A 12,215-nucleotide genomic window follows, 5' to 3' on the forward strand; every position below is an offset into this window, starting at 1 on the left:
CACTCACACGGTTTCCCTGCAGCAGCAGTTCCTGTGGGGCTGCTCACAGACCAGTCTGTGAGGCTGTGAGGAGCAGCTCCTTAGTCCCATGGGATCCAGGGATCCTCCCTGCAGGGCGACACGCCCCACAGAGCTGTGGGCACGGCCATGCCAGGGGAGGCTGCCCTGGGGCACTGCTGCTGCAGGATGTCTGACAGGCAGGCTCATGCTTTGCTGCAGGACTGGTCTGAGGGAAAAAAGGTGCCCTGTGGCCAGGGGGGACATGGTAAGTGGCCAGTGAGTAAATTCTGGTCTCAGGTTAGCTTCCTCCCTACAACTGCAGTGAAGTCAGATGTGTTCTTTCTAATTATTTTTGAGTTCCAGAATACCAAGATCAATATATTCTGTTCTATCATACTGTTAGAAAAAACTCTGTCTCTGCTGCCAGCCCCGTTGCATTCTAAAAGAGGACCCAGAGCAGGCATCAGGATGAAAGTGAGATTAAAAGTACTAAATAAACAGCAGAAATACTCCTACAAATCACAAGAATTAAGGCTTGTATGACCATTTATCACTGCATGAAATGGCAAGCCTACCACCAGACACATTGATAAATGAAGCACACTTTCCATCCATCTCTTTAATGGCACATTAGTGTCATGGATTTGCCATGCACACCAAAACACTGAATCCCACCTAGGCGTTTCTTAATTGCCCAAGAAGATGGTAATTTATGGACTTAGCCATAATGACTAGAACACATTTGTTCAATCAATTTTATACCTTAATTGAAATTTGTGGCTTAACAAGAAAAATCATGAAATTAACTGCTCAGGTAGTTGTATCTTTAAAACAGAACACAGATGTCAGGTTCTATTAGTGGTCAACTTTCCTGATATATTTTAGGGTACATTTTTTACACTCCATGTCAGATGCTGAGAAAAATTCCTAGAAAAAAATGACAGGATTTGGGGGAAATCTCAGTCACTGCTGTGATAATTTTCTCTTTTGTGTTACAGCATCGATATTCTGCTCCCATGTGGCATTGATACCTGACTATCACTAATTTTATGAATTTTTTTTCAGTATAATCTTGAGAGAAACGTTTAAAGACATCACCATTCACACCTGGAGTTGTAGAAACATGACATTTTCCCCAGTTGCCTTTCACAGCACTTACAAAAATGATGGTTGCAAAACTTCTAAGTAAGTTACTGAGTCCTTTTTACAACAGCAAAGGCCTTCAATTTATTCTTAAAACAGAAAGGAGCGAGGAAACTCTGAGTAAGGTAAGAAGTGAGGCTTGACCACAGGTCTGACCTGGCAACAGTATCTCCTGTGAAGAGGATGTGCATTGTGTTAGACAGCCACTGTTGCCTAAAATCTACATGGAATACAGTTCCCAAAGGCTGCTGAATTGGTATGCAATCTCTTGATGCCAGAGGCTCATGGGGGACTACGAACACTTACCTCTGAGAACTGCAACCTTCCAAAATCGCTCGGTGGACTTGCGATCTTGAAGACTTTCTTAGGCATCACCCACGTTTCCAAAGTTTCTAGTTTACTGACAGCCAAATTGGTTGCGTGGTGCCTGATCAGGAAGCCTTGGAAACGGTCAGCAAGGAAGTAAAGGTGGACGGAAACCGGATGGCCCATGGGGTAGTATCTGTAAAACAGCACACGCACATACACTCATCAGTTACACAAGAGAGACATGAGATCTCCATTTACTTGCAGCTAATGGCTTAAGAAGCATTCATTTTAACTAGAAAATCCACCACTGTACATTAAGAGATTTCAAATGTGTTCATGACTCATTATCAAATATTCTTAGGCTGTTCCGATCACCCCGAAACGTAAAAGAAATGTTACTAAGAATACATGCTCATTTAGAGCATATCCACAGCTCTAAGCTCTTTAGGAGGTCCCTCTGTGTGTCAGAGAACTCCCCTCCCTAAGCACCTCTTCTGGGTAGAAAGTGCCACCCAGAGATACACACAGATCACCAGGCAGTGCAGCACTGTTTGCTTGGATAAACTGTAGGATAAAGGATACCCCAGCAACGTGCCTGTGCTTCAGGTGCCACCTTTCCTGCCCCAGCAGGGTCAGTGCCTGCCCATGTGGGAGAACATGGAATGCTGCAAGGCCGAGCATCAGCCCTGAGCCCCCTCCATTCCCAAACCCCTTCCCCAAGGGCACGGCTCTTTAGGGTGGCACTGCAGCCAAGGACATCAGGATCCAGCCCCCATTTTCCTACATTTTAGGAAATAAACTTCGCATTCCTTAAAGACTTGAGATTTAAAAAAACCCAAACTGATAAAAGGTCAAACAACCAGGCAAAACCTATCATTGGGAGATTTGGGGGCGTTTGATTACAGTTCAGATTTAAAGATATTGTGTTCACAGCTTCAAATAATAAACTGTATGGTCAATTGTCTGCTATAGTCGCAGAAACTCCCGTAACGATGTTTGGGTACATACGGATGTATAAATAATTAAAAATGTGTTTTTCATAGCTCAGAAATATTTTACTACTTTGCAGCACTGACGTTAACTGCAAAACAAGTTGAACCACCCAGTATCACACCTTCCCAGTAAGTCAGCTAAGTCTGACTCCTCGTGCTTGTTACCACAGCTCAAGACATGAGCAGTTAGAGGAGCTGACCAATGAAGCTCTTCCATTGCACGAGGCCAGCAACACCCAGAAGGAAGTCTCTAGAGCTTGAGAAATAAACATAAGAAGACAGAGTACAAACACTGATGGACTGAGCAAAAACACAGCAAAGCTACGCAGCCAATACCACCAACAACCTAACTTCTGTTCTGAGTACTGAGACCTCCTGTTTTATATGTGTGTAGCAGCAAATATTTACAATATCCTTGAAATAGTCTGAGTAAATTGCCTCTTGGCAGCAGTGAGTAAAAATGCCTAGAGATGGAAGAAATAAATTAAACCTCAATCACACATTAATGTTGCTCCAAGAGAAGATGCTGATACGCAATCTCATTTGGTACCCGAGCAGTCTGCGGGGGGCACGGCTTCCTGAGGCTGTGAGCTGGCCCTCGTTAGAAAAGTGTACAGGGCAGCTTCTCTTATAAACATCTCCTGTGCTGCTGCGGGAGGCAGCAGGGACTGACTCCAAATGTGATCTGAAGCAGTAGCAGCTTTCCTTGCAGTGCCAGCAGCGGTGTGAAACGAGCTGGGGTGGTGACTACAGGATCAGCTGACTCGGTGCTGCTGTAGCCCCAGCAGCAAAGGAACACTGTCGAGGTGCTCAGCCCAAATACATCCCTGCCATTACTGTGTTAGAGACATGCAAAATCACTGGAGGGAAAGAGGAAAGGTATATATGCATACACCTAGAAAGACAACGTAGTATTGAAGAGACGTGAATCATAAACCTGAGGAATATCCACCTTTCTGTGATTTAAATTGGATGCTGACTCACAGTGTTTCGAGGGGGCTCAGGTAGGTATGAAAATGAAGCCTCCACTCCATATCACAGTGCAATTCCTCCCTGCACTGTTTCATGAGGCTACAGCCTGCTGTAAAGGAGCCATGCTTTATTCCAGGGACAGCTGCAATCAGCAGTGGGTGACACGATGTCCCTATCTATAATCTGAGCAAGCTTGAAAAGCACCTTGAGCTCCTGTGCAATGGAAAGTTCCTCAGAAAAGATATTGATAATTGATGTAAATCAGCGTCAGAACACTGGAAAAAGGAATAAGCGCAGAAGTAATTGTCAAATTATTTCAGTGCTGGTTACACATAGCCCCCATCCTCTCTGTTTGGCTCTGCGGGACAAATGACCCAGCACTTCTTTAGGTCTGCCTTTATTTCATATAAGGAAGGCATGCTACTAGTGATTATTTCTATCTAATTGTTATTGATCTTTTATTGCTTTGCACCGGTGACCTTCACTGACAAAACTCTAATAGGAATCTGGAGCACTTATTGCCACATCTTTCTAAATGGGACATTGCTCAGCACTTCCATGACTAATTTAGGAAGGTCAAGGCACATTTGGTTCCCTCTTGAGAACACAAGAGGGGCAACGTCCATCCATCAAAGAACAAGGGGATGTCTTCAGTGTTGCTGACTTAGGTTGTGTTTTCTGTTAGGAAAAAAAAAAGGCAGGGTCCAGAAATACATTCTGAAAAATGAATTAAGATGAACCCTCTCTGCTTTGAATGTAAACAGCTTCAGGTGTGTTTGCAGGCAGCAAACATCTACCATGAAGAGAGCCTTTTCTGTGCAAGTCTAACTCCGGGAATTCTTGTTTCAAATCTCTTTTAGACTGAATTGTTCTTTGCTAGGCTTATAGGTGAAAAAGGAATCTAGAATATAGGGGAAATTTCCCTTTAAAGAATATGGAACTTCATTTGAGATATATATATATTTCTAAATTATATTTATATATTAATACATTTTATGTATTTGATGTTAATAGATCCTACCAGTTGCAGCATTTGGCACAGACAGCTACACCAAGCAGGCAAACGGAGCCAAACAAGCGGCTCTGTGTACTCCGTGTGTGCTCCCAGGGGAACAAACAAGCAAGGACCATTAACCTGCCTGTGTTCAGATTAGTTCTGAAATCCTGTCCTCTGCTCTTGGTAAGCATAATAGAGGTGAACATGACCTCTGCTGCAATCACACGGAGGGTTTAGGAGCCGTGGCTATAATACACTTGCTGAAATTAATCAAGGAAAACGCAGCAGTGGGGGTAGCACTGCCCAACTGGATCCTGTCAGTCTTCATCAGGCCGGAAAGTAGCTCCTTAAAAGTGCAGCAAACAGGTCACATAATGTCAACCCAGAATAACCAGTGCTTTATTATGGACATAAATACTCCTGGAAATAAGTGCTGTGCACTTGCAGCTGCCTGGCCCTGTTTGTGAGGGCGGGTTCCAGCCAGCACAGCCGAGTCGAACCAACATCCCCGGGAGCTCGGCGGCCCGGTCAGCGTCCCCTGAGACCCCCAAGACAAGGCAGGCCCAGACTAACCGGCAGCTGTTGTCTCCAGCAGCGTGGAAGGAGGTCTCGGCTCTGCGCAGGCCCAGGCGGGAGAACGCGTGGTACATGGTGAGGGCCACGTCGCTGAGGGTCTGCACCCCGTCGGGCTCGTCGTACACGTTCTCCCAGTAGGCCCGCAGGCCGGGCGTGCCGGACGGGTAGTTGCCGTACAAGTAATAGTCCAGCTGGCCAATTATCTCTTGGTTCACTATAGCTTCAAATTTGCGGGCAAAGAAAGTTGGCCTGGCAGTCTGCTGTTGGGATACGACAGGAAAAGACACTGAGTGAGTTCCCATTTTCGGCCATGGCACTTTGTCCTAAGCCATGGGTTGGAGCTGAGGACACGAACTGGTTCTCTCCATGGGCAAAGATGACTTACAGGGTCACCTTTGTGCCCATTCGTTGTTAGGAGTGATATTAAGGTTCAGGTAAAAAACTACATAGTTACACAACAAAAACACAGCTGTGCCAGTCCCTTCATACCACCAGCCTCCCCTTGCTGCCTTGCTCTGGAAGGCTCTCAAGTGCCAGAGCAGTGTGGAATGCTTTCTAAACCCTCTGTTAGCCTGGAGACGGTGCAGCACTGGCACGTGTTAGGCAGGGAAGAAAGCATTGTGTGACACAGGGGCTCAGAAGAGGCAGAGCAGCATTTTCTGTGCATGGATTTGCTGCTAGAAGGTGGTAAGAGGACTCTGGGAGAGCTGCCATCTATGGTTGCAGTTTCTCAACCTCTCAGTGGTCCTGCACAGATTTTTGCCCTGCACTTGACACAATCTTGAGCATATTACTGCTTTATATGCTACTCAACTACAATAAGCTTTAAAAAAGTCTTTGTTTTGCCTTGCTCATATTTGAGCATGGGTTCTGAGGTGCCAAGGAGTTCAAGGGTGCCCCAGATGGTTGGAAAATTCTTTTGAGGATGCTCAGTTTTAGTCCGAGAGGGCACATACTGTGGGCTCTCTGATCTGTGCCTCTGCAGCAATCTTTGCGCCTCCATGAGAACTGTGAGTCAGCCTTCTGGTGCCCTGTGTTTGTGTGAGGGGCTCTCTCACCAGGCAAGTGTCAGAAGCTGCCTTTACATCTATTCTAATTTTGTACTTTCCCTTCCAGCTCAGTTTACTTAATTGTTTTCTGAAATATCATTGTGGGTTCACAGCCTGGAGCAGGTCAGGCTCTGCAGTCTGGCAGAAGTTTTTTAAGACTTGCCATTTGTTTTGTGCTGGAGACTTTCCTGGGCTTGGTGGTAGGGGCAGCAGAGCCTCTCAGATAACATCTCACTTGCTCTTTTTGTGAGTGCCTGTGTCACTGACTTCAAGTGTGTCTGGTAGGCACATTACAGTAAAGATCTGTTTCAGAGCAGTCATCATTTCTGTGCTGTAGGGTAACACATTCCCCATCCCACACAAAGCCTGAACAAATATGCTTTATGCAGGGAAGCCCAAGGAGCTGCAGGGATGGAATTGCAAATCTGGTGACCTTGAAACAAGAGGCTGTTCATTCTTAATAAAAGATACATGGGCCAGATACAGCCTTGAGACTGAGTGAACCCTTAAGCACAGGATTTGCTCTCATGTCTGGCTTGAGGAAACTATCACAAAGGAACTGATTACACTTTTTAAGGCAGTATTGCCAAACCTGGGTGATCAAAACCTCATGACTAAGGCTCCCAAAACAACAAAATGAACACTAATGCTGATGAATATGATCATGAAAATGAATTTGTCTTGTGCTATGTAAGTCTCTAGCAGGCACACTAGTCAACTTCTAAGTTTTTTTTAAAGATGATAAACATTGCTTAACACTGAAAGCTGGGAGTTTAATGAAATCATGAAAGCACCTGAGCTGAAACTTTGCAACAAAATCACAAGAGTTACCAAGTATCGTGAGAGATGTGTCAAGCTTCCCATCTTTCTAGCCCAGCAGATTACCAATGCTAAGTAGCCCAAAGAGTTGCTTTGTGACTTTACTGTGCAAGTAATATGTCTCAAGGGCCAAAACACAGGAGAACCAATCTTTTGTGCTCCTGAAATTAAGATCAGAGCTTCTTCACATCTCTTTCTCCACCTGACTGATGGAGTAAAAGCTTCCCTTCCCATTCCCTGCTGCAGCCATGCAGCCAGCTGGCTCTCCACACCCCAGCAGAGGGAGAAGAGCCTCTTTCAGGTTGTGTTCAGTTACCTGGAATCGGTGAAAGTCTGCTGGTTTGAAGTCATTAGGTGAACAGCCACACCAGTCAACAATGTGCTTGTATTGACACTTGCAACCGAGTTTACGATTCCAGTTTGTGATGCGCAAGTTGTTGTCCACCATGGAGTCACAGTATGGGCTGTTCTCCAGAACAGTGTGAAAGAAGGACTGCAAGAAAGGCAGAGCAGATCACTGTATTTAGCTCCTCAAACTTCCATTTTCTCTCCTTCACTTCAGCCCATGGGTCCAAACCTAATGCAGGTGACTCATCTTCGTTTGAAATGATAGAATTAACAAGCTCTACTGTTCTGCCATATATGAAATGTGCTCTCTGTGTATGGATTCCATAGAGCATGAAAAAGTCACTACACACTACAGACCCAACCAAACTATAATAATACACAGCTGAGGCCTTGCTCCAAATACCTGGCACAGAAAACCTGCACTTCTGCAATGAGCAGCTTTGTGCACTGGGAGTCCAAAGGACTCCTGGAAAGGCCGCAGTGTCAGCAATTATTTTATTTATATTTCAGCTGTATGAGCAATTCTAAGAAATTCCCATTATTTCTTGTCTGTAAGTTACTGTCTGGTCTAATAGATTTAAGACTATTTTCCTGAGCAATGTGCAAGTAATATATCTCAAGTTCTTTCCTAAGACAATTCTCAAAACTACACCATCACCCCAGTTACTATGAAAATTATACAGTCCCAGATAGCTCCTCTGTGGCTCCCTTTACCACCAGCACTCTGAAATGCACTGCTAGTTGAGTGGCCTTGTTCAGAAATACACAGTTCACCCTAGGCACCAAAAGGACATTCTGCCCCCTGCATTTACGTCTGATATCGTAAGTCTTTACTTGCTGACTCATGGCAGCGTGGAATTCCTATTGGGCTACCCTAATTATATCATCATAATATCAGCTATTACATAAATCATGTGTAATGGGGACTGATACAGCAGGTTAACAGGTCAGTGAAGGCAGGGTGGTTTTAAGAAACCAGCTATGTATCTTGCAAAGAAAACCTTGTAGAAAAAGGCTATGGAATATCATCAAATTTAGCCCTGGAAGAGACCATTTTTGGAGCAGTGACTTCTCTTTAAAATCAGCAATAGCAGGATCTATAAATAACCAGCACAACATTAGCGTGGCTGGCCCCCAAATAATCCCCCTACCCTTTTTAATGTTAAATGACAGCTCAGTGAATATGGATTTTATGCTTGAACTGTTTGGTTAAACCCATAAAGGCATCCATTCTCATTCAAGCGAGAGGGGGAAAAAAAACCTACCCAATTACCCATTGCCCTGTATCCTTTTATAGCAATACAGAAATTTCTCTAGATAATGGATGAAAAGGTTATCAGAGTTGAGAAAAAAAGTGATTTTTAACAGAAATGGGATTAAAAGAAAATTATTCAACATGTGTGTGGAATAATAAACCCCTACCAAAAGATGACAATTTCTGTGCTCTACCACAAGCTAACGAGCCTAGATTTGCAAGATTGGTCTCATCAATCCCTGGGAATGTTCAGGAGCCAAGGAAGCTATTATTTTAAAGACAGGCAACCAGGTCTTCCTTGAGATGGCTGAGTGCTACATGCTCTGGGAGCAGAGCCTGACAAGCCAGGGGAGTAACATACCTGCTGAGGCAGGTGAAGCACAGCCCGACAACCCGCCAGGCTCTGTGCTCTACTTGCAGATAACGCACATTCCCTGACACACTGCTGCATGCCAGACAAAAACCCATCCTCGTGTGTGCTCCCCTTCTGCATTACTTGTAGCCAGAGCCATTCCTGAGTGATCTAAATGATTTGTGACTGTGCCTTCCAGCTGAGTTTTGAACGGAACAATAAACCTTTGTTTGTAGGGTTTATATTTTTAAAGAAAAGGGTTGGATAATAGCAAGAAAAGCTACTTATGAAGACAATTCGCCATCTCTAATATCCTTCAAAAGCTTTGTGCAGGAACAATTTGCAAGCAAAGGACAGCTGGATTTTTGGTTGTTCGGTAACAGATTAATAGGCTTAGAAGGATAAAACAAAGCCATTCCTTGCAAAAAAGTCCCACAAACAAACAAAGCAATAAACAACTGCAAAAGATTTTCTAACCCTAAAGGACTTACTTGTGATGGGAGTAAAATTCTCATTACCCCCTGTGGGGTGTTTCAAAGCCCACCAAAATCAGGTGAAAGCCCCTCTGATTCTGGTGATCTCTGGGACAAGCACAAACACTGCAGGTTTGAACACAGAGAGGGATTGCTCTGGATTCACATACCTCAGCAGGAAGCAGCGTGTAAGAGTAAAACCTCTTCATCTTTGTTACCAAGTCATCATTAGAAAAAGTCACATACTCCACAAACTTCCTGTTTAGGAGAAACCAGTCTGACCCTCCATCAACTGTGATTCCTTCTGGGATCTTCCGGTCCCCCAGGCGCCACATGTGGGTATCACATTCCAGGAAAAGCCGATCCAGTCCTTGTTTTCTGATAAATCTGAGGAAACACAATAGCAGTCATTAAAAGTTAATTTGTATTTTGTTATCATCACGAGGTCTATAAATAAAAAGCTACTTTCTCAAACAAAGAAGGATCAAAAGGTCATTTGTTTATATTTCTGTTCTACTCCTAAATAATGTAGAGAAGTTTAATAAATAATTAATCAGTTATACATTCAGTTATAGAGGCAAAGATCAACAGATTGCTTTTAAACATCATTTTATACCTTCTGCTGTCCTAAGGCAGAACTGTGCAGATGACAGAGCTCTGTGGCATGAAAGTCCATAATGCTCATTAACTCTCCACAAACCACTGCAGAAGAACCATAACATGAACAAGAACTAAACCAAACCTGTGTGACAGGCTTCTGTCTCTAAATGAAGTCATAGTTTTTCAAAACCAGCAAACTGTACGTGAAGGTAAAACGACCAATTTGCTCCTATGTTATTATTTCATTAATTTTTCTATTGGGGTATAGCCAATTAGGAAGAAATAGCACTGTCTTGGTCTGCTGTGGAAAGAGCTTGTTTGCTCCTTATGAAAGTCTATGGGGGACAATGTGTTGTTAATGCTGAACCATGAATAAGAGGAGCAACTGCAGAACTGTAAACTTATGGAAATTAATTATTTGAGACCAATATAATAATAATAATAATAAAAAAAGCTGAGAAATCATTCTGTGTTTGAAAACACTTTGGACTGGATGCCCACACATGTTTTGAGACTGTCTGATCCAGGTTTCTGTTTGTTACTCCATTTCCAGAATGATTTCCCAGAAGGAGAAGCAGGGCAGCCATGAATTAGCACACGCCCTCACAAGGGGGGTTGAGCGCCGTTAATCAGGTGAGTTGATGTGTTGAACACATCCCACATGTTCTGAGCAGCAACAGATGCTCACTAACCAGACACTGCAGAACTCACAGAACACAAGTTCTCTCTGGGTGTAGGATCTGCAGGGCAACAAGAGCTGCAGCAACTACAGTGAGGAGAGCACCGTGTTCTGTTCCTGAACCACACAGAGCTGTGCCAGGGGGTTTCGGGATTAGGAAGTCAAGATGACATTTTAGTGGTCCTCAAACACATGTAACTGAAGGAAGGGAAAAAAAATAAAAGTTAAGGAACAGCACCAAAGCTTTCTGGCCTGCATCTGGAAACATGAGCATTAACCCTGTAGGCCAACTCCCTGGTTCAAGTTCTGTTCTACACCAATCAAAGAACGGAGATGCAATTATGAAATGGTGCATATTAATTTTCAAAAGGACCGTAAATGACTTCAGGGGCTATGTCCTACTGATAGCTATGTCTCTTTTCACAGTATGAGAAGAGCTCCTCTGTTAACACAACAGTGCAGAAAATGTGTAAATGAGAGTGAAGAAATTTTTCTTTCCATGAACAAGTTTCTAATTTCATGTTCCATTATGAAGGATAATAGAAAAGTCTTGCAATTTTAATGCAGTCCTCTGGAATGTAATCTTCAAATTCAATATTTATGCAGTTATCTCCAAATCAAATATTAATGTGCCTGAAAGTTTGGTCATTTATTTATTTCCCTCAAAACTAAATGCTCATTTGAGTTAATTATTTTAAGAAAATAATAGAATTTTATCGACCATATTTAAATAGGAACATAACGTTCTTTTCCATGAAGTAATTTCTTTCAACTGCTATCTCTACCAATTTATCATCCTTTACTCTCATTTTCAAATAGAAGGTTCTTTGGTTGCAATAGAAACCCTCAAACCAAAGAAATCACCTTTCAAATTTCAAAAACTACTCTACTTACAAACTCCCCCAGCCTGCACCACATGATGGGGCTTACAGCTCACTGGTACCAGAAAGCTCAGTAACACAGCTTCAGCCCTATTGCCTGAACTTGGCAATAGAAGAGCATGACCACACTCCAGATGAGAAGGTCCCAGCAAATCCTGACTCACAGCTTCATGTCTTCCAAAATAGCTGACAGGCTCCTTTTTTCTATACTTACACGGTTCTATGACTTTTTTGAGCTAATGGCTTGTTCAAGCAAATCTCAGCATATGGAGTAAAATAAGTCAATTCCTGGGAGTACAACTGTTTTCACAGCAAATCTCAGCCCCAAATCCTATACAACATGGTTACTAGAAGGAAACTAATCACTCATCCTGCAGCAAGGCAGCACAGCCCAGCTGAAGAGCAGCAATGCCTTTGGAGACCTCCACAGAGGTGACCCTTTTGCTAATGCTTCTTGAAACCTTCCTGGAAACACCACATCAGGTTTTAGACACCAGTAACAAACAAATGGAAAGCAGGCATTTTTCAGAAGGCTCACCCTTACTGGGCCTTTTCACACACAGTCATTACACCTAAATGGAATAACACATTAGCATAGCAAATAATTTCTATGATCTATGAAGCAATGGTTTATACAAGGGGCTGTGAAGACACAGCTCTCCACTGGGCAAGTGCTTGCTGTCCATTTATGTTCCTTGGGAGCCAAGGGGACCAAGCACATTTCAGATCTGCTGGAAGCTAAATGATCCTGCCTGAGGAGGCAGCAGCTG

The 12,215-nt window shown here is 43.4% G+C and overlaps 1 protein-coding gene across 6 annotated transcripts in view; it reads right to left on the minus strand.

The window, feature by feature from the left end:
- The window catches only part of XYLT1 (xylosyltransferase 1), a 597,640-nt gene that overhangs the window by 344,277 nt on the left and 241,148 nt on the right, over positions 1 to 12,215 (minus strand). For all 6 annotated transcript variants that reach the window (XR_007901956.1, XM_051775893.1, XM_051775747.1 and 3 more), the window contains 4 exons: positions 9,456 to 9,672; positions 7,174 to 7,350; positions 4,987 to 5,249; positions 1,450 to 1,645 (listed from right to left, as the gene is read on the minus strand). Coding sequence is in view for 5 of the 6 variants with exons in the window: in XM_051775893.1 (XP_051631853.1) it covers positions 1,450 to 1,645; positions 4,987 to 5,249; positions 7,174 to 7,350; positions 9,456 to 9,672 (853 nt within the window). In the remaining variant the exon portion in view is untranslated. The remainder of the gene's footprint in view (positions 1 to 1,449; positions 1,646 to 4,986; positions 5,250 to 7,173; positions 7,351 to 9,455; positions 9,673 to 12,215) is intronic.

Source organism: Manacus candei, unplaced genomic scaffold (assembly GCF_025592945.1).
Source record: "Manacus candei isolate 608988 ecotype Guabito, Panama unplaced genomic scaffold, ASM2559294v1 h1tg000002l, whole genome shotgun sequence".
In the NCBI taxonomy this organism is placed as follows: Eukaryota; Metazoa; Chordata; class Aves; order Passeriformes; family Pipridae; genus Manacus; species Manacus candei.